The 23,588-nt window shown below is 36.3% G+C and overlaps 1 protein-coding gene across 2 annotated transcripts in view; it reads right to left on the reverse strand.

The window, feature by feature from the left end:
* Positions 1-23,588, reverse strand: part of ARHGEF12 (Rho guanine nucleotide exchange factor 12) — a 141,983-nt gene that overhangs the window by 26,168 nt on the left and 92,227 nt on the right. For both annotated transcript variants that reach the window (XM_029207188.1, XM_029207190.1), the window contains 14 exons: positions 22,973-23,050; positions 22,657-22,776; positions 20,983-21,123; positions 16,093-16,167; positions 13,737-13,829; positions 12,051-12,161; positions 11,668-11,766; positions 6,304-6,346; positions 5,908-6,013; positions 5,340-5,477; positions 4,812-4,844; positions 4,381-4,495; positions 3,569-3,674; positions 1,855-2,067 (listed from right to left, as the gene is read on the reverse strand). In XM_029207188.1, the coding sequence (XP_029063021.1) occupies positions 1,855-2,067; positions 3,569-3,674; positions 4,381-4,495; positions 4,812-4,844; positions 5,340-5,477; positions 5,908-6,013; positions 6,304-6,346; positions 11,668-11,766; positions 12,051-12,161; positions 13,737-13,829; positions 16,093-16,167; positions 20,983-21,123; positions 22,657-22,776; positions 22,973-23,050 (1,471 nt within the window). The remainder of the gene's footprint in view (positions 1-1,854; positions 2,068-3,568; positions 3,675-4,380; positions 4,496-4,811; positions 4,845-5,339; positions 5,478-5,907; positions 6,014-6,303; positions 6,347-11,667; positions 11,767-12,050; positions 12,162-13,736; positions 13,830-16,092; positions 16,168-20,982; positions 21,124-22,656; positions 22,777-22,972; positions 23,051-23,588) is intronic.

The raw sequence follows: 23,588 nt of genomic DNA on the forward strand, positions 1-23,588 counted from the left end.
AGCCCCTGGCATGCCTATTGTCATGCTCCAGGTCCCCTAAAGTGAGCTCCAGGGCACTAATACCATGGAGGACATAACTCCTTATACAATTCACTCAACTTGTATAACAAAGAGCATATTCATTTTCTTCTGATACAGGAATGACAGACTGCTTATATTCTACAATGTAAGGATCAGAAGCTGCTGACATAACTGTTTTGATTACAGACCTTCAATTAGTTCATCATTTTCAGCTTTACTTCTTACTCATGTGCTCCGTAACTTATGCCAACTCTGAGCCCAAAGTCTCTCCTGGGTTCTAATGGACAGACTGGCTCCCACCTTGGACTCCTTAAACGAACTACAGGCTCCGACTTCCTTTATGTTGTTTTATCCATCAAACCACTCTTGCCCACTTTCAATCTCCCCAAAATTTGTTGAAATCTCTTACTGAATGATAATACCTTTTCTTCCTCTACTTCTTTTCTCTTTATGATTTTTGTTTATTCATTACCTACCATGCTTTTATTTCAATGAGACATGAGAGCCATGAATTAATGCATTACTCAATCCTACATCTTCAGAATTCCATATAAGACAGAACCTCCACACTTCTCTACAAATGTCACCCCTACTTCTTTGTCTTAAGTAAAAACTTTCGTATCCCATGGAAGGTAACCTCTTCTGCTATAGCCCTCTCAAACAGAGACTGATGTTTCAGTCATACACTGTGTACTGCAGGGTGGAGATGAGATAGAGACCCTTCTTTTTCCTCAGTACTACTTTTAGACTATTATCTTACCTTCTTATAAAAATCCCTTGCTCTACTGAGGCTCTCACTCTCTGAATAATATCACATGTTCTCCCCCCACCAACAACCATCTAGCAACACTGAACCTTTGGCTGCTGGCTCACAGTTTTCCTCTCTGTGCTATTACCATATGCAGTGATCTCAAAGTCTGTGGTATAAAGGTATTCAAGCCCTTGGTTCCTTGGTTCCTTACCCTCTTCATCTCTAGTAACCCGCTCTTTGCCACCTTGGTGACCACTCCCACAGATTTATCCTTGATCTTGTCATACCAGAAATTGAACTGCTTCCAAAATCACCAATACAGAGAGGCATTTCCTTCTCCAAATAAAACCACCTAATTCTTCCAGATCACTTGCTTCAGAAACCCATTATAACAAGTATGAAGAAATACGGTAATAAGCTCTTTCCTCAATTATCTACAATTCCTCCCCATCTTTCTTTACTTTTCAAATCCCCTCGCCCTCCTCACTAAATCCTAACTCTCAGCTAATAACCTTGCCCTTCACATACACCCCCCATATCATCGCTTCTCTCCTTCTCAAAACGTTGTTCTATTGGATACATAGTCCAGCTCCCGCATTTTCAACCTCTTCCTCTCAACTGGCTTCCCCTTAGCATTAAAAAAAAAAACAAAAAACAACCCTGGTAATCTTAGATTTTTTTTAAAAAGTCTTCTTTAGATGCACCCCGCTCCCCGCATACACACATCTGCCTCTAACTTCTGACCAGTCCTCTCAACACTCCCCACGATTTGAAGTTTTTATTTGTATGACTTATCTTCCCAGAAGACTAAGCCGCCTGGGGCAAGAATCTACATATTACTGTATGATAACATCTGGCACAGAGCTAATGCCTGACAGAGAAGTCCGTAATAAATATTTTTTGAATGGATAAGAACTCAAAATTACCATTCAGCACAGATTTGTCACTGGTTATATAATATTAAAATATTAAAACTAAAACTGGGATTCAGTCTTGATTTAAATAATCTGCCACTCTATTTCTTAGTATAGTTGTTTTAAAATCCTGATACTTAGCTAAGTTGAACTACAGCATTAGCTCACCCATATCATTCTCTTTCCCTCCTTCCTGGGAAAGAGTGGCCCCTGAAACCATGGAGGACATGGAATTGGCTGGCAGGTATCCAATGTCTGCTCCTTCACTTGTTAATCCACTCTGGCGCAACTTAGCAGAGTCCTGAGGTTCAGGACTCACAGATGAGGGTGTGGATATGTGCTTAGGGTGGCGCTGCTTCTGTAGTTCCATGGCTCTGCCAACTGAACAGAAAGCAATAGTTAACAATTCATGCTGCAAAACAGCTTAAAAAAAAAAAGATGACAAAAAGAATCTAGAAAAATGTCTGGAACATGGTGGGCCCTAGAAAAATATAACATGAATTATTATACAGAGTGAGGGATAGACAGATAGATAAACAGATCGATAGAAAGAAGGGAGGGAAAGGAAAGAAAGGAAGAAAGAAAGAGAAGGAGGGAAGGAGGTAGGAAAGAGAGAGCAAGAGAGAGAGAGGAAAAAAGAGAGAGAAAAGAAAGAGAGAGAGAGAGCAAAGAAAGAGAGAGAGAGAAAGAGAGAAAGGCAGGGGAAGGTGAAGGAGGGTGAAGAGAAAAGGGTGGGAGATGGTAGAAGATGAGGCTGGTGAGAAGAGGCAGGAGAAGAAGGGTCACGAGAAAAGGAGCTGAGGACAGCAACAGTGGGTGGGGGCAGAGGGGATGCCGAGAGCCGGAGATGGACACGTACGAAGCTGTATTCATTTGTAAGAGAGAAGATGAAGCCTTTTAGCTCTGTGAGCTCTTAGCAAGCCCCTAGCTTCTCGCTAACACTCACAACTGCATCATCACGACATGCCTCAGAGACCGTGCAGAATAATCCCTATGCTGCCCATTACCACTGTTCACATCGGTCACCATGAGAAGCTAAAGACTCTCGGCTCATCATCCCCCATAACCTGGCACATGCCCACACAGCTTTGTACGTCTCTAATCCTAAAATTCTTCCTTCCCCAATTCCTACAATTCCTCTTCTGTATCCCTTGGAACACATGGTCAGCATCTGTGAAATGCTCTGTTCTCCTCAACCTCTTCTCTAAAAATTTCCTTCATCTTCTCAGTGTTTCTCAGCAAGGGGCACCACTGACATTTTGAGTGAGAGTTCCTCATTGTGTGGGACATTCAGGTTCACTGTATCACAATACCCCCCCAACTCCAGCCCATGCCAATATTTTCACATGTGGTACCTGTCACCTTGAAGACCACTATATGAGCTAATTTCTCTCCCCACAGCAGCTCGCCCACCCCTACTTCTCCTGCAGCCCTCTCTAGGAGACTGCCTCTCCAACAGGCCTGAGGGTGGAGGGACATCAGGAAATAAAACACAATGAAGAGGTGGAAAAACTGCAGAAGTATGGAGTAAGTGAGTAACGTATGTATAAAGAGGTAAAACAAAGTATGGTGGAGAAATCCATGCACATCTTGTTTTATAAATTTAACAATCAGAATTTGAATGCAAACAAAATCAGAACAGGTAAGTAAATTATGTTATGGACAACTAATGGAATACCCTACTGACATTAAATAAGATGATTATGACAACTGTGAAGTCACATGGGGCTTTAGTTCAGAAATCACATTGAATAGAAACAACGGAAGTTCAGTGGAAACATTTCTAGAACACCTTTTTCCAGCAACCCATTCTAGCTAAATGAGCCTAAATGTAAAGACGGCATGGAATGGTGGGAATGCAGCATTTTAAACTTCAACATACTTGCACTGTTGTCATGACGGCTTGGTCTCCTTGGGGGTCCCAAGATGCTGGGGAATCCTCTTCGCTTCCCTTTTTCTTCGCCTTCCCTATCTTTCTTCATACTTTGCTAGAGTTGAGGTACAATCAAAAAGATAACAGATACGTAACAGAGTAGATTTCTTTTGTTGCTTTTAAACAGAAACTTTTTAAACATTCTAATGGTCAGTTGAAAGAAATTGGTTAAATGTAAATGAAAGACACACACAGGGCACTCATTAGAGGCTGGACACAGTACTATGTACACACCAAACTCAAGATGCCTTTTCAAACCCTTCAGAACTGACAATTTGGGAAAGTAAAAGGTAGGTTTATAGCACATTTACTGGGAGCCTGTTCTAAGTAATTCATTCATCTGTTGAACAATATTTACTAAGCTAATAATGTACGAAGGCACTATGCTAAAAGCTGGGGATACAATGAAGAAGGTCCTTATCTTCATCCAGATTTACAATCTAACAAAAAAGAAACCAAGCCATACATAATTACAAACACTGACAGGTACCGTAAAAGAAAAGTATGAGGCCAGAACAGTTAGGGACAGCTCTCTGTATAAACTACTAGTTTCACTTTTCACACTGCCTAATAAATTAGTTTGTATGGCTGGATTTCTCACTAGATTTTGAGTTTCTTGAGAACAAGGACCACATCTTATTCCTATTGGCATGCCTAGCACTAATTTGCTGAAAAAGTAAATACTAAGAAGAAGGAAAGCACTGCAGTCAAATGTAAAGAAGCATGGAGACCTTAACACACTATTATTATTCTAGTCTTACCTTGATTTTTGGAAGGAATCCAATCCGACCTCGCTTGTGCTCCAAATTTCGAGGTTCTTTCACTTTTACTCCCAAATGCTTCATGTACATGAGAATAACATATTGCATTGTTGAACTGAGGGAGAGAGAGCATTAAGTAAAATAAGACTTCTGGGAAGGGATGGTGGGTAGAATAAAGATATCAAATGACTTCCAAAACCCCAATGCTGAAATTCTTAGAATTCATCAAGTGAAAAATAAGGAGCTATCTATTCACTGTGAATAGTAAAAGATTCTACTCAAGATACTAGAATATTAGTCAAGTAAAATACAGGCCACCAGAGGGAGACAATCTATATTTTTATGTTAAAAGAAATAAATCATAATTTAGGGCAGGAGACAAGATAGTTTCTTTTTTCCTTAAAATTCTAGGAAAAAAGTAGTTATATTACCTCTTATCTTCTTCTACAGCCTGAGCAGTCATTCTAAAAATAAAAACATTTAAAAATGAAATATTAAAGTTTAATAAAAGAGTTGTTATTAAACTCAGATAACTGAAACAGCAGCACAGAGCCAAATGCTTTGGGACCCACCCCAAATCTCTGTCACCTGGAATAAAACATCAGAAAAATTCTAATCCCTGAAGGAACCATATGCTTTCCACACTCATGTCATCAACCGTAAATGTCTGATAGCAAGAAACATTTCCAAAGTCTGTGAATTGAAGCCAATATAAGTATTCAACCTGTTTTTGATCAGTTAGAAATTTTATAGTTACTCATTTTACCAATACCCAGAAAAAGAAATACAAGAACGTCATCGAAAGTATCAGCATAAATGTAAAATTCCAGCTTCTCAAGTATTACGACAGAATAAACAGCTCCACATAGACAACCTGAACCCCCTTCTAAATCTGTTCTCTTTAAGCACAGTTCGCATCTTAGTAGAGAGGCTTTTCTACACGTATTTCTGTTACTTACAACACTTCTTCAATTTTGGCAACAATCTGCTCTGCACATGCCCGTTCCTTCTCCAGAGTTACCCGGTCCTTGTCTCTCTCTGCATCAATTTTAGTCAGTTCGCTTTCAGCCAACGTCAGCCCCATGCTACGTTTCTGTCTAAAGGGAATAGGAGAAATTTCCTGAGGTAGCCTAGAGAAAAACTATCTCCCTCTGGAGATGTTTCATCAGAGTTTCCATAGCTGTGAATTTCTAGCAACAGGCAAAATGTCACAGTTTTCTATTTGGGGGCCCATGTCACCTAGGACACTGGAGGAAGAAAATTCTAGAGGCAATCACTCAACAGAGCACATATCCTGAAGGACACACTTAGCACAGAGTGCTAATACTTAGCACAATGCCTGACAGCGTAAGGAATGGGGACTATGCGCTCTCAGTGCCATGCCGACCTTCTGACTGCAGATGTGCATTAGGCTTTAGTAACAGTGCTAAAGACGATATGCTAAGCCAAGGACTTAATGTATAACCTTTTCCTACTTAAAAAGAAAATTAATTCAGAACAACCATATCAGCTTACCACCGAGCTTACCGAAAATCTTCCAAGTGCCTTTGAACTTCTGGGTGGACTCTTTCTTGCATAGTTTGGATATAGTGGCGATGTAGATCCTCAGGAATAAGCTCGGGTCTTCTTTTTTCTGCATAAATAGAAGAAGTCACCTGATCTAAGGCATATTTTTTGCATTATAACTGGCACTATTTGGTGCAAACTTAACTTGAAGTAAGACAAAGAGAAGTTCAATACATTTTATGTTATTTCATCTCAGAATTCATCTTTCATTTACCCTTAAATGTATTATAGGCTTTTTTTCTGCTGTGAGTCATATCACCTACTAGTCACCACGTAACAGATAGAAACCTTAGGGAGGAGCTGAGCTACGTATCTATAGAGATGTAATTCTCCAGCATATTGGTGCTCCAGACTTACCTAGATCTACTGATATTTCATCAGGAACAGAAACTTTCAGGTGCTAAAACAAAAATGCAAACAAAAAGTGAAATAGTACTAAGAGTTTTTCAGGATGCATATAAGGACTTATACAAAATAAAGGGATACAACTTGAATATCTATCTTTGCAAGAATATTCATGTATAGGCTCATTTTTTGGGTTTCACCCATCTCAATTTCATAGCTCTGGAATGTTCTATTGTTAAACTTGAAAATAAGCCTTTCTCCCAAGGATCATATGATAATGGAAACATCTACACTTGTTTTACTCGATGACTGAATGCTTCTGTGCCTTACTTATTCCTGTTGGCTTTAGTTTTCTAAAATGAATCAATATTGGCTTGGGCTTTTCTAGAATCACTGGTTAAGATAATCAGTTATCCATCATTTGAATCAATACAGGTAAAACCTCAACTATGTGTGTGTATCATACGAAAAATTTACTCATATATAACGATGATTTTTATTTACTTTTTTGATATACTCACACTACAGACCATGATATTCCCAACCATTTTGCTATGTAAAGCTAAAGGACCCTCACAGTAATAGTCACACTCCCAATGAGAAAGTGTTGGATATCAATGTTGAGGCCTTGGAGTCTTAAATCTCTAGTTCTTTCATGTGTAGCTCTTACTCTTGAACTAAGACGACTGTGTCATAATTTACTTCTTCTTAGCTAGGATTTGTTCACATAATAACTGCAGTTTTTGGTCCCATTCCCAGATAATTATCTCCTGTTAATTTGGGAAATGTCTTGGGAAAAAATTGTTTTGCATTTGGAGAAAATACATTAACTTCTTCACGTTTACTTTGTATTATACACCTACTTAAGTCATATCCTTTCAGAATTTAAACAATTAACATGAGACCTGAAGTTTTACATTTGAAAATAAGTCACTGCTAACAATTATGAGATCTCTAATATTTATTTGAAGAACAGTGAAATGGATTTCAAAGCTTTCTCTTTAACTGAAGTTGTCATAAAGTAGCTCAAATCAACTTTCCTCAAAGTATTTCTAGCACAAATGCAAAAAAGTATATATATGTTCATTTCTGTATGTGGGTATTTATATGAAATAAATATGACCTGTGGCATAAAAGGATAATTAGCAAATTAATCCATCAGGGTTCTTACACTTTCATTTTGATAAACTTATATAGATCACGAGCAGCAAAATATAAAGTTCTGACTTAGCATGGAGCAAGCACTCTTAAGAAATGTGAAATACAAATATACTGCCATTTCTTCATGAAAGAAAGTTACCTTAATAAATATATTGTGTAATATTTTAAACAATGGCAGTGTTATCAGAACCCTACCTAATCCATTCAGTAACGTCTGAGTGACCACTCTGCCAGGGTCTATTCAGTGCTGGTGAAATAGCAGTGAACAAACAGAACAAAAGTATCTGCCCGGATGGAGCTTACATTTGGGGTAGAAGAGTAGGAATATAGACAAAAAATAAATTAAAAAAGAAAACATAAATTCTATAGACAAAAATAACACGGGAAAGGTGACAGAAAGTCGGGGGAGATGAAATTTTAAGTAAACTGGTCAGGGAATTCAGGCTTCACTGAGAAGGTAACTGTATTGGGCCGTGTGTAGGTGTACAGGTAACTTTGCAAAAAATACAAAGAAAATGGGGCAAGTGCTGGAGGAAGAAGTGGAGCCAAAATGTTTCTATGCGAGTTTGATTTAAGATAAGAGAACTAACCGTGTCTGCACGCTAATATGAATGATTCAACAGAAAACAAAACAACTGATGATGCAGGAGAGAAGAACTGCTAGAATAACTAATCTTTAAGTAGGTATAAGAAAATACACTCTGGATAAACAGGGGAAGAGGTGGCCTTAGATAAAAGCAGAACAATCCCTACATGGCATCAGGAGAGAGGGCAGAGCATATGGTATGATAGAGGTAGGATGATATATCTGGTAGAAGTTATCTTCCGTGTAATTTAAATTTCTCAAAGAAACAGCAAGGTCATCAGTTGAGAAAGTGAGGAAGTGATGGAGAGTTTACGAGAGAAAAGGTGTGAAACAGTCATCTATGAGAAATGCAAATATGAAAGGACTAGGGACATGCAGCATGATTCTTCAAGAGGTATTAAGGGCTAACTGTTATTTACCCTATAGCAAGGCTAATAATAAAACATACTAGAGCAGAAGCAAGAAGAAGCAAGAAGAACTACAATCCTGCAGCCTGTGGAATGAAAACCACATTCACAGAAAGAGACAAAATGAAAAGGCAGAGGACTATGTACCAGATGAGGGAACAAGGTAAAATCCCAGAAGAACAATTAAATTAAGTGGAGATAGGGAACCGACCAGAAAAAGAATTCAGAATAATGATAGTGAAGATGATCCAGGACCTCGGAAAAAGAATGGAGGCAAAGATCGAGAAGATGCAAGAAATGTTTAACAAAGACCTAGAAGAATTAAAGAACAAACACCTAGAAGAATTAAAGAACAAACAAACAGAGATGAACAATACAATAACTGAAATGAAAAATACACTAGAAGGAATCAGTAGCAGAATAACTGAGGCAGAAGAACGGATAAGTGACCTGGAAGACAGAATGGTGGAATTCACTGCCATGGAACAGAATAAAGAAAAAAGAATGAAAAGAAGTGAAGACAGCCTAAGAGGCCTCTGGGACAACAATAAATGCACCAACATTCACATTATAGGGATCCCAGAAGGAGAAGAGAGAGAGAGAAAGGACCCAAGAAAATATCTGAAGAGATTATAGTCGAAAACTTCCCTAACATGGGAAAGGAAATAGCCACCCAAGTCCAGGAAGCTCAGAGAGTCCCAGGCAGGATAAACCCTAGGAGAAACATGCTGAGACACATAGTAATCAAACTGACAAAAATTAAAGACAAAGAAAAATTCTTAAAAGTAGCAGAGGAAAAACAGCAAATAACATACAGGGGAACGGGAGCTCCCATAAGGTTAACAGCTGATTTCTCAGCAGAAACTCTACAAGCCAGAAGGGAGTGGCACGATATATTGAAAGTGATGAAAGGGAAGAAGCTACAACCAAGATTACTCTACCCTGCAAGGATCTCATTCAGATTTGACAGAGAAATCAAAAGCTTTACAAAAAAAAAAAAAAAAAAAAGCTTTACATTTACAGACAAGCAAAAGCTAAGAGAATTCAGCACCATCAAACCAGCTCTACAAAAAATGCTAAAGGAACTTCTCTAAGTGCAAAACACAAGAGAAGAAAAGGACCTACAAAAACAAACCCAAAACAATTAAGAAAATGGTAATAGGAACATACACGTCGATAATTACCTTAAATGTGAATGGATTAAATGCTCCAACCAAAAAACACAGGCTCACTGAACGGATACAAAAATAAGACCCATATATATGCTGTCTACAAGAGACCCACTTCAGACCTAGGGACACATACAGACTGAAAGTGAGGGGATGGAAAAAGATTTTCCATGCAAATGGAAATCAAAAGAAAGCTGGAGTAGCAATACTTGTATCAGATAAAATACACTTTACAATAAAGAGTGTTATAAGAGACAAGGAAGGACACTACATAATGATCAAGGGATCAATCCAAGAAGAAGATCTAACATCTAACATACATATGCACCCAACATAGGAGCACCTCAATACTTAAGGCAAATGCTAGCAGCTATAAAAGAGGAAATGGACAATAACACAATAATAGTGGGGGACTTTAACAGCTCACTTACACCAATGGACAGACCATCCAGACAGAAAATTAATAAGGAAACACAAGCTTTAAATGACACAATAGACTAGACAGATTTAACTGATATTTACAGGACATTCCAGCTGAAAACAGCAGAATTACACTTTCTTCTCAAGTGCACAAAGAACATTCTCCAGGACAGATTACATCTTGGATCACAAATCAAGCCTCGGTAAATTTAAGAAAATTGAAATCATATCTAGCATCTTTTCTGACCAGAACGCTATGAGATTAGAAATAAATTACAGGGAAAAAACCGTAAAAGACACAAACACATGGAGGCTAAACAATACATTACTAAATAACCAAGAGATCACTGAGGAAATCTAAGGGGAAATCAAAAAACACCTAGAGACAAATGACAACAAAAACACGATGACCCAAAACCTATGGGATACAGCAAAAGCAGTTCTAAGAGGGAAGTTTATAGCAATATAATCCTACCTCAAGAAACAAGAAAATTTTCAAATAAACAATCTAACCTTACACCTAAAGGAACTAGAGAAAGAAGAACAAACAAAGTTAGTAGAAGGAAATAAAACATAAAGATCAGAGCAGAAATAAATGAAATAGAAACAAAGAAAACAATAGCAAAGATCAATAAGACTAAAAGCTGGTTCTTTGAGAAGGTAAACAAAATTGATAAACCTTTAGCCAGACTCATCAAGAAAAAGAGGGAGCGGACTCAAATCAATAAAATTAGAAATGAAAAAAGGAGAAGTTATAACAGACACCGCAGAAATACAAAGCATCATAGAGACTACTACAGGCAACTCTTTGCCAATAAAAGGGACAACCTGGAAGAAGCGGACAAATTCTTAGAAAGGTATAACCTTCCAAGACTGAACCAGGAAGAAATAGAAAATATGAACAGACCAATCACAAGTAATGAAATTAAAACTTTGATTAAATATCTCCCAACAAACAAAAGCCCAGGACCAGATAGCTTCACAGGCAAATTCTATCAAACATTTAGAGAAGAGCTAACACCCATCCTTCTCTAACTCTTCCAAATAATTGCAGAGGAAGGAACACTCCCAAACTCATTCTACGAGGCCACTATCACCCTGATACCAAAACCAGACAGATACTACAAAAAAAGAAAATTACAGAAAAAACAAAAACATATTAGTTTAAAACCTTACTAAGATTTCTATTGGTAAAATAAAACACTACTATTATCTATTATCATTTATACTAGTAAGATCTTTTCCACCATTTTTCAGTTACCCTTGTGCCTCCAAACTTCAAAGAGGCCAACCAGAGTTCAATTATACAAATATTGCCCTTTCAATCCTAATATATATGTATATATATGTATATCATTTATGTTCTCTTTTTCACTCCCTCATCCTAAATACGCACATGTATAAACCCCAATATACATATATATCCCTTAAAACTTACCGTGAGAATTCATATGCCTACAACTAACTTAGAAATGATACAAAAATTATAGTCAAGAATAATCAGTAATTGAGATATAATATAGATGTCAGAAAGCAGAATGAAGTCCAAAAACATGGGAGGGAAGACTAGAAGTAGGAGGCCAATACTTCAATGTACTAAAGCAAAGATTATAATATTAACTTGGTAACTTACTGCAGATCGATCCAGGAAGAACTGATGAAACTCAAGGAAGACACGACGAGTCTCCTTGGAATTGGTCTGTTTATACAGGTCTGAATAGAGATAACAGAGCTGTAGTAGAGAAAGAAATGGGGGAGAAATCATGAAAAACGTAATCTGCTGGATCCTCGTCGAGTAGGAATGCCTTGAACAAGTAGGTCACCATAAACAATGTAGTTATTACCATATAACCAAGTCTTATAAAAAAATAAATTAGTAACATTTTAATCATCTTTCGTATCTAATGTTTAGAAAACTGAAAGAAGTCCATCCACTCATCTTGCTGAAGTGAAAAGTTTTATGGTATATGAATCAATGTAAGAACTCTGAATTGGTGAAATCATAAAATATATTACCAATGTTGCAGGGTCAAACTGCGAAACTACATGGTGTAAGAAAACAGCCAAGTGAGCAGGGCGAGATTTTAGCAGTTCAATGCTCTGGAAACAGCTGCACTGCCCATTGATCTAGAAAAAGAGGTAATTATACATCAATAATGCCAATATATAAATGCAAAATGTAATGTCAGCTCAATTAAACGTAACTATCCAAATTTCACTTTAACCTACCCTAAAAAAATTCAAGATTTAAAAAAATTTCACTAGAATTTATTAGCAATACAGGCTATGGAATCTCCTCCTCTGAAAATAATCTCTTGGGAATAGGATGGAGGGAAGACCATGCTGGGAGAATAAAAGTCCAGAAGATGATTATCAAAGAGCTCACATGTCTACAAATCAGTATGCCAAAAAACAGGCTAATAACACTTCTAAAAATGCAATGGAAGGCTTTTTGCCTAATAACAAAATAGCTGTCTTCCTTTCGAGCTAATCGTAGAAATGGTGGTAGGAAAGGGAGCTGTATGATTTTAAATAAGACAACTCCTAGAATACTTGTATATTCCCAAACTACACTGAACACAGAAAACAGCAATAGTTAAACTTAAGGTAACCTAGAATCATATAAGTTAATCTAAACAAATAATACCAATTCTACACAATCTCTTTCAGAAAATACAAGAGGAGTAACACTTCTCAACTCATTCTAAGAGTTCAGCATTACCCAAGTATCAAAACCAAAGACATTATTAAAAAAAAAAAAAAACAACTACAGACTAATATCCTCCATAAACACAGATGCAAAAATCCTCAGCAAAATAATAGTTAATTGAATCCAACATTATTACGAAAAGGAAAATACATTATGACCAACTGTGGTTTATCCCAGGAATACAAAGCTGTTTCAAAATGCTCATAATATCAATTAATGTAATTTACCATATTGAGACTAAATTTAAAAAAACAACATATGATCATCTCAGTCATTCAACAAAAGTCAACATCCATTCATGATAAAAACTCTTATCAAACTAGGAATAGAAGGAAACTTTCTCAATTAAAAAGAACAGTATCTACAAAAAACCTATAGCTAACATCATACTTAATAATAAACGACTGAATGCTTTCTTCCTAAGATCAGGAATAAGACAAGGATGTCCTGTCTCACCACACCGATTCAACCTCATACTGGAAATCCTAACTAGTACAATAAAGGTAAGAGCAAGAAATAAAAGATAAACAGATTGGAAACAAGGAAATAAAAATTGTCTCTGTTCGTGGTTGTCTATGTAGAAAATCCTAAAAAGTTACTTTAAAAAGCTCTTAGAAGTAGTGAGTTTACCAACAAGATCATGGGATACAAGGACAAGAATAAAGCCAATCATATTCCTATATACCATCAATAAACAACTGGAATTTGAAATTTTTTAAAAAATTTATAATAACATACCCCTCTCCCAAGATGAGATACTTAGGTATAAATCAATGACTTCTTATCAGCTTCAAAAGCAAAGCCATTTCTATTGGTCAAAGCTAAAATAAGCAATTAACCTGGGTAATTAGCCAATTAATTAATCTTAGTTCTAAGATTTTAGCTTCAAATCCTTATAAATATAATTTCAGTCTCCAGGAAGTGTTCATTTTTGCAAGAAATCAAACATCTCAGAAAATTAATAATTTGTTTTTTAGAAAAAAAGTCATCACCTGTTCATGTTCAGTACCAAAGTCATCATCCTCTGCTCCAATAATATGAGGTGCTAGACGGGTAGAGGGACTCCCAATAAGTGACTGAGTGTCCTGGTAACATTCAGAGAAAAGGAACAGAAAAATTATCCAGTGGTCAATTTCAGAGACAGGATAAAGCCAAACCATCACAAAGACATGGTTCACTAAACTGACTGGATTTCTTTTTATTTATTTTCTTTAGGTACTTTATTTTCAAACTGGTTCTCAAATTTTCCAGTGTTGATTGTTTCTTGGGGGCGGGGGGCGGGGGAGAACATTTCCCCTGGAAATAATAAACACCCTTTGCTTACTATACCCTTGGTTATCTGATTCTAATCCCTCTCTGTATACTTCATTTATTATTTCATACATATCTAGACCTTGTTATAGAAAGAAATAAAGCTGGCTTACATAAATAGTTAACAATTTTTAAAAGTTAGTTTAAAAGTGAATGAAGACAACAGGACAAAGGAAAAATGAGAATAGAAGTAAGTTTAGCAGAGAGGTTAATACAAAAATTTCTATTAAGGTCATATAATTGAAAGCTGTCACTGAACCTTAGTTTTTCATTTAAAGTTCATTTTCATAAGTACATAATGCAGGGTTTTCAATCCCGGTACTGTTGACATTTTGGGCCAGATAATTCTTTGTTGTGGAGGCTGTCATATGCATTGTAAAATGTGTAGCAGCATCCTTGGCTTCTCCCCACCCACTAGATGCCAGGAGCAGCCTCCCAGTCATGACAATCAAAAATGTTTCCAGACATTGCCAAATGTCCCCCAAAGGACAAAATCACTCCTAGTTGAAAATCACTGCCATAATGCAATAAAATGTTCAAGTAATCACACAAACACTGCTATAGAAACAATGACAACAAGACTGTAAAAATAAATTGTAGGTCGGTAGATCTCACTCCGGTGCAATAGCTCATCTATGTGTCAATTCACTTACAAATTTGGATTTCACATGAAAAAGGCAGCGGTGGAACATTACTGTATAGTGCAAAAAATAAGGGATATTTGAATACTACCAACACTGAAATCAGAGACCATACAGTATTAAGAGAAATAGAAAATTTGGAACAAATATGAAAAAAATGAGTTTGGCTTAAATGTGACAGCAGTTGAATGCTGTACGATCTGGATTTGAGCAAAGAGAGTGAGGCTCTCTTTGATAGGGATTTGGAAGTTATCTGCACAGTAGTTACAGTTGAAATTATATACATGGACCAACAAGTTATAAATTAAGTGAATAATACATAGCTGTAGTTTTTCTTCCTTAAGTGTGTTGCAACTCTATGTATTTGCATTTCCTGAACTTGATTCCGCCCTTTTTACTCTTGTTTTTTAAACCATAAGCCTTTAATAATTTTTTTAAAAAATCAGGTAAAACAACGGAAATTTGTTTAGAGTATCAGTGAGACAACTTTTTATTTTGTCTTTGTTTATTTTGATGTGATACTTCTGATTTTTCAACAGTCCTTATGTTGCTAATAATAGATGAATCATAGTATGCTGTTAAATCTTTTACTATAAAACCTTATACAAGTCCTAATTAAAAAATAAACTCAGAATGCTAAAAGTATTCAATTAAGAAGATGCAAGATCTAGCAATTCCATTCTGAGTATACACCCAAAAGAACTGAACGGAAGAACTTGAACAGATACTTATTTGTACATCCATGTTCAGAGTAACATGATTCACAACAGCCAAAAGGTGGAAACAACCCAAGTGTTCACTGATGAATGAATGGATAAACAAAATGTGGTATAAACACAAAATGGATTATTATTCAGCCTTAAAAAGGAAGGAAATTCTGATACATGCTAAATCACTGATGAACACTGAAGACATTATGCTTAGTGAAATAAGCTGGTCACAGAAGGACACATATTGTATGATTCTACTCCTAGTCAAATTCAAAGAGACAGAAAGTAGAATGATGGTTGCCAGGAGCTGAACGGAGAGGATAACGGGGAGTTAGTGTTTAGTGGACACCAAGTTTCAGTCGGGAAAGATGAAAAAGTTCTAGAGATAGATGTGGTGATGGCTGCACAATGATGTGAATGTAACAATGCCGATGAACTTAAAAAAGGTTAAAATAGTATATTTTATGATATGTGCACTTTATTATAAAAAAAATTTAACCACCTAATATTGCTAACTATAGAGTAGCTCTCCATTTACCAAATCTTTATTAAGTTCCTTTAATAAGTTTAAGCTTTTGCTCCAAAAAATACACACACACACACACACACAAATATCAGATATCTCTGTCACTTAAGTATAAGGAAAGCTAAAGAAAACATTATCATTTCATGGAGTTCATACTCACAGTGTCCTGAATTACTTCACTTTTCTCTGGGTTTTCCTCTAGATAAATCCTCTCTTTCAGGCCACTCTTGGGACTCTAATGAGAAGAAAAAAAAAAAAGACATTCGTTTCATTTCGATAGGCTCACCAAAGGAGATAAAGAAAAATTGTGTGAAAGAATAATGTTCTGAATTTCATATTTGTGTTTGAAACTACTGAATATCTTTCATATAATACTTGGCTCTGCTACTTTTTACGTTGACTTTGGCAAGTTACTTATTCTCTTAGCTTTTTAGTTTTATGTTGATAAGACAATATAGAATAGTTTTATTTCATCTTTAGGCCTGAGGGTTAATTTCTATCAAATAACTCTAACCAGATATATTATATATCACAAATTCATTATATCAGGGCTTCCCTGGTGGCACAGTGGTTAAGAATCTGTCTGCCAATGCAGGGGACACAGGTTTGAGCCCTGGTCTGGGAAGATCCCACATGCCATGGAGTAACTAAGCCCGTGCGCCACAACTACTGAGCCTGCGAGCCACAACTACTGAAGACCGCATGCCTAGAGCCCATGCTCCGCAACAAGAGAAGCCACTGCAATGAGAAGCCCACGCACCACAACGAAGAGGAGCCCACACTTGCTACAACTAGAGAAAACCCGTGCGCAGCAACGAAGACCCAACACAGCCAAAAAAAAAAAATTCTTTATGTCAAAATCAAACTGTATCTTTATCCATTTCCTCTAAACCTTTCTGCCCCAAACTGTTCTTTCTAACCAAGTTAAAAGCATTTTGGCCTATTTATATGAATGAAAATAAGCTTCTATTTTTCTGTTACTACCTCATGTAAACTGATCTATGGATTTTTATAAACTTTACATGGTATGTTTGGGATGACCTAATGTAAAATACAAACTATATGATACACAGAACTTCAATTTTGGGGGGATGAAGAACACCCCAAGCAATGGGAGCCATTCTTCAGAGCAGCTGAAAATGAGATACAAGAGATTTTTGTGTGAATGCCTATAAGGAAGATATATGCTACCTATACACATGCCTAGATACCACAAGATAGAGAAAACAGTAGTTTCAAATATAAGCCCCACCTGGGAGAAATGGATGACTCTGGGTCAAGAGATATAAAAGATAACGTGAGAATAATTTTGTCACACCAAAATGAAAGAAAGCTATGTTACTGGGGAGTCATGTCAAAAGAACATAGAAGACAAATTGAGGGGACTACCACCAGCCCAAAAAAAGGGACAATTTAATAAGTATCAAAAAGAATAATCACTGCAATGGACTGAAATGCAATAAGCAAATATGTTAAAAATCTATAAATTCAAAATATTACACAGGTACACACATGTGGGCACACATCCCACATTAGTGACCTTTGGAGTGTGTTAGGGCATCAACTCTTCTGAAAACACATACATAAAGGAAAATAATCAAATGTTTATATATAAGCTATATTCTAGGGTAACTTAAAACTAGTAAGGGAAAATTCTTCTTTATAAAATAATTCCATCTAATAAATACAGAATGAATGACAATATTATATTATCATTTTGAAACCTCTAATTAAATAATGGATGCAGGCATTTTGCTATCAATGGCAGGTAAAAACATTAGATAAAAGCTTAATGGAGAAATTTATAATGAAGGAATCATGCTGACATCATCTGAACACCTTATACGAACTTAACAATCACGAAAAGACAACCAGACATTCTCCTCCTGATGTGATATAACAGGATATACACAGTACCACCCATGAATTGTTCTTGCCAAACAACAGCTCTCAAACGTTAATCTGTTCAAGACTCTAGATCTTACTACCAATTTTCAGCAAATATATACTCAAGGAACATGCTAAACAACACCATGAAGATACAATTAGAATGTGGGTGGTTTTACTGGACATGTGACCCAGTTTAACAACAACAACAACAAAAGAGCAAAAAAAAATAAGAGGAGGGAACTATTATAACTTAAGAGACTTATCAACCAAAGGCTGAAGACGTTGACTGGATCCTGATTCAAATAAACCCACTGAAAAAAGATCATTATAAGACTACTGGGGTAGTCAAATTGCATATTAAGAAAATATTAATTAAGATTTGACAATGGTATTATGGCTATCATTCCTTTGTCTTCTTTTCTCTTAAAGATGCATATTAATGAAATAATGTCTTAGATTTCCTTAAAAATAATCCAGCATTTGGAGGGTATGAGGAATGAGGGAAGACAGACACAAACAAGTCTGAGCACTTGTTGATGAGTGCTGAGCTGGATGATTAGGTACATGAGGTGGATCATTAGCTTAGTCAATTTTTGAATAGGTTTGAAATTTTTGAAAATAATTTTTAAAAAGTCAGGTGCAAAATGAAAATCAGAGAGGCAGATGTTCTAAGTTTGAGATGATGATTTGTGATCAGGTTGCTTCTCTTGTGAGAACCAGAAATGTGGCTATTCTTTAAAGCCTTCTCTGAGGTGATCAAAAGCAGGGAATTTTACAATGATAATGATATCACAAACACCAGAAAGAGATTATTTTATAAAAAAAGGAGCAGAAAATTGAAAAAAAAAATTAAAAGCATTGATCGGTTCCTACAATCTTAATACAGTACAACTGAAACAAACGTGGAAATCCATAAGCTAAAAGCAGCACATCTCTAGCTTCAAAAAGACACCTGTAGGAATTACACGAGTTTGATAGGTGTTCAGCGAATATCCTAGTTTGCACCATATCATCTCTCACCTGGATTTCCACAACATCCACTTATTTGGCCTCAATTTCCTCAAGATTACAATGAAAGTTAAAAAGAATATCTGTAAAGCGTTAGGTACAACCGCTGTCACAAAGTAGGTATTCAATATATGGTGACAATTTATCAGCCATTTAACACACATTTGTTAAGTTCCTCTTAAGCCAAGCAGTCTTCTTTTCTTGCTGATCTCCCTGTCTCTTTACTCCAATTCATTTTCCACACTGACATGTTTCTGACTGTGCCTCTCTTCTGCATGCATGATGAAGCCCAAACTCTTTACTCATTCATTCTGTTGTTCAAATACCAATTAAACACCAATCATGTGTCAAACAGTCTTAATTCGCTGGAATGCCTGTTCCTACACTTGCCAATTCACTCTGTATTTCATAAAGTTATATTTCTAAGCCACAGATTTTATTGTTAACATTTCTCTAAATACAAGATAAAATTCAAAATTTTCATTTGTATCACTTGTTCTGAATTCCTACAATCTGCCAGTCTTTGTAGACATAAAGTCAAATATGATGGGTGCTTGCCTCTCAAGAAACTTTCCATCTAATGGTAGAGACAAGCCATGAAAACAGAGAGGAGAGCCAGCACTAAATCAAAAAGGAAAATGTGAGGATTCCCAAAAGCAGTACTGCTAGAACAAGTTATAACTTGGACTCAAGGCTTTGCTTCTAAGATCAATTCCAGCCATTTCATCTATAATCCTAGTACACCTATAAAATTTTCACTGCTCTCCCCAAATGTTATGCATTTGCATACCTTGGAGCCTCTGAGTACTGGTATTTTGAAACTAGGTAGAGGCAGATCACTTATTAGCTGGGTAAGTTTGGCAAGTTAGTTAACTCACTTTGGCCTCAGTTATTTCTTTTGTTAAGCTGTGATAACAACACTACTACTTCATAAGGCTGTTCTGAGAATTAACTAAGATAAAAAATATATAACACATATTACAGCTTATGGTATATATGCCCAATAAACGGAAACTACTATAACTGTTTTCTTGAGTCAAAATTGAAATCTTTCATTAAGACAGCCTATCCAATCATAAGATTCCTATCAACATCTTTCAAAAAATAAAAAAATCCTCAAATTTTCCTTGCATGAGGAACTGAGTCACTGAGCGTTAAGCCTCAAAAGATACCCTAAATGATGGCTTAGACCAGTGGCTTTCATTTTTTTTTTTTACAACCTCCAATAAGAGAAATTTCACACTGCTAACCAGCATGTGCCCACATGCATACACACACACACTGATACATGTGTACATATACACACGTGTGTATATATGTGTGTGTACAACAAAAGTCAAAAAAAGTAACACTTAGCTCTTCTACATGAAAAGTACTCTTACTTCCTACCCTATTATTTTTTTAAAATGCTGGCCCCAACCCACTAAATTGATTTTATGACCCACACTGGGAAGAAAAAAAAACTGATTTAGATTACTTTCCTCATCACTTTTAAAGAGGGTGATCTATTTTTAATTCGTTATTCCTATTATTGCACACTACTTACAAAGTATTGCTGAGCAGGTAACACTGAACTTAGCTTTTAAGTATTCATATAACTATGGTGCTACATCGTACTCAGCTTAAAATACTTTCTGATCATCTTCTTAACAAAAATCCACGTAGGTCTGGTAATTTCTGGGTTAATCGAGAAAGCATTACTAAACATGGGCTATTAACTAAAGTCTACCTAAGAGGACTAAGGCTTTTCCTCTTTGTAATGGCAAAGTGCCCCATGATTCACGACTGAGTCACTCTGACCACAAATGGAATATTAACATGCTCTTAAAGATATCAACAGTTGGCCTCTCGGTTCAGTAAGAAAGCACTGGCATTATTAACTTCTCTACCCACAAATAAGACGCCTGCTGGGAAATTCCATCTCCTCAAAAGAAACATTTGGCAATGCTGTCCAAGGGAAAAAGTGAAGTCTGGAATTAAAAGCTCATATACAACGGTATCCAGAATTTCTGTTCATCAAATTGCTATATTAAAGATGGTGGCAATGAAAAGTAACTAATAAGAAAACACCTGTAGCTCACAAAACTTACAATCAAATCGAGAAAGAGGCTGTAGAGAAAAATACAAGAAGATAAAGGTGTAGAACACTTACATCTGCACTTTCACTACTGGGCCGAGAAGCATCTCCACTGCCATAGTCAATTCTGCCTAGTCCATCACCAGGATCTGCTTCTATTTCACTGACTGCTAGCCCATCGCCTAATGGCTTGGAGGATGTAACTGCAGCTCCATCCTAAAACAGATCAAGCACACACACACACAAACACACACACACACACACACACACATTAAAAACAAACAAACAACAAAAAACCCTTTCATTATGGACTGTATAAAGAAACGGAGTTGCACTGCAACCTCAGTGGAGACTGTTTAAATTCACCCAGTTTGATGTAATCAAGAATGCTAAAAGCTCTAAAAGTCAAAAGCGTAAATGACTACTAATTCTGGGGTTCTCAAATGGCATGACCTTAAAGACAGGGAAAGTAGTATTGCAGTAAAGAGAGTAAAACCTCAAACTTCAAATAAAGCAAAAAGATAAAACAGTTTAACTTATATAATTTATATTCCCTGCCCTTTAGTAAAGATTATGACACTATAACTTGTGGTTAACTGCCTTCCAACACTTTAGAATTTCAATAAATTGTCAATTCTGGGACACAATGCTATACCGTAAATTATTATAAGCTTTTAAATCAGGAACAACAGTTTTACTATTCAAACAGAGTAAGATTGTTGTCTTTGCTCAGTAATAACCACAACATAAACTGTCGATATTACTGAGGCGGAATACTCAAAACTTCATATAGCTAATGGGATGAAAAGTAACAACAACAAAAATGTGTCATGAAAAGTACACTGAACCAGGAAGTCGGGAGGCCTTACAAATGTGTGACCTTGTTTGAGTCACTTAACCAATTCAGGCCCTAGTTTTCTCAACCGTTGCATGATTTTTTTTTAACTTTAAAATGAGCAGATTAGGATAGATGATTTCAAAGAATCCTTTTAGTTCTGTGAACCTACAGACCTAACTCATGAAGAATAACAAGTAAGCAGCTTTTACTCATTTCTCCATATCCCCAATCTAAATATTATAGAACATAAATCTGGTTGATGTATAAATGCTAAGCTATTTTTCTAGTGAGACTACCGTCTTCAAAACATATCTATATAGCAAGTCTATTGAAATCTATTTTAAAATTAGAATAAAAATAGTTATTAATATGAATGTGCTTTGAATTCATCATAGTGGGTTTAAATACCAGTTCCATCACGTTTGAGCTACATGACCTCAGACAAGTTATTTAATTTCTCTGAGTTTCTCTAAGTGTTTATGTAAAATGGGGGGAAACAACAGTAACATCTAATCTCAAAGGGTGTTGTGCAGATTAAATAAGAAAAATTGTACGTCCCTACTTAAAAACATAACTGCTGTTCTGTTTTACAATGGCAGAATACATCTCAAAAATGTAAATATATGTATCTAAATATAGTTTTGTAATTTGTGATATCAAAGCAAAAACACTCAATTCTTTCTAAAATTACTATGGAACAAAGAAGCATGGTATCATGAGCAAGCAAACAATGAGAAGCCCACATTTCTTTTAGTTAATCATTATTTCTGTAACATCCAACACAGGACCTCCTGTTGGCCTATGCTAGAAAAAATAACTTTAAAAAAAGGCAACTGCAACACTCTCTGACACATTCCCAGAAGAAAATTCTCCTGCAAAAGGTTGGGTAGCACTTTTAATAGCGATGCTACCTGAGCAGAGCCTGTGGCTTTGGATAACTGCTCTTGCAGTTGAGGAATGTGTTTCTTGGCCTCTTGGATCTCTTTTAGCAATCTTTGGGCAGGTGTTCGGCTGTAATCTTCCTGCAATAACTGAAAAGTTATAAAAATATTTCAAGAATTAATTACTTATGTCAAGAAAATCTTTAAAAGTCTATTCTTAATCAATAAAATAGCTGATGGCGTTGATTACAATAGTGCTTAATTATGATTATAACAAATACCAACTCAACTATGCCCACTCACGTTTTTACTGGCCTATAAAACAGCCCCATTTCTAACTTAGTACCTGTAGCCGTTCCTGTTCTTTCTGTAACATTTTTCTCAGAATTTCTACTTTCTGGTTATGAACCACATTGTTTTCCTCCTAGAAAAAGATAAAAAAACAAACAAAAAGACAAGAACCAATACAAGGAAAGTGAAACTAAGTATCGAAAATGAGTCATACAATGTTACGTCTCAGCTCCAATTTTCAATACCTATCAGGATTTTCTTATCTCTGGTGGTTATGAAGACAAACTTTTAAACATGACACTTAAAGATAAAAGGTTACAGGGAAATGTCAACTCTTCTATTTCACTTTTGCTAAACTAGGTTCAAAAAACATTAAATATTGATATGAGTTGAAGAAATGAAGTTGCCTTAAGCAGAAGACTAATATCTTGGGCTTCCCTGGTGGCACAGTGGTTAAGAATCTGCCTGCCAATGCAGGGGACACAGGCTCAAGCCCTGGTCCACGAAGATCCCATATGCCACGGAGCAACTAAGCCCGTGTGCCACAGCTGCTGAGCCTGTGCTCTACAGCCTGTGAGCCACAACTACTGAGCCCACGTGCCACAACTACTGAAGCCTGCGCGCCTAGAGCCCGTGCTCCGAATGAGAAGCCACCACAATGAGAAGCCTGC

The sequence above is a fragment of the Monodon monoceros genome, unplaced genomic scaffold (assembly GCF_005190385.1).
Source record: "Monodon monoceros isolate NGI ecotype Baffin Bay Population unplaced genomic scaffold, NGI_Narwhal_1 Super_Scaffold_7, whole genome shotgun sequence".
In the NCBI taxonomy this organism is placed as follows: Eukaryota; Metazoa; Chordata; class Mammalia; order Artiodactyla; family Monodontidae; genus Monodon; species Monodon monoceros.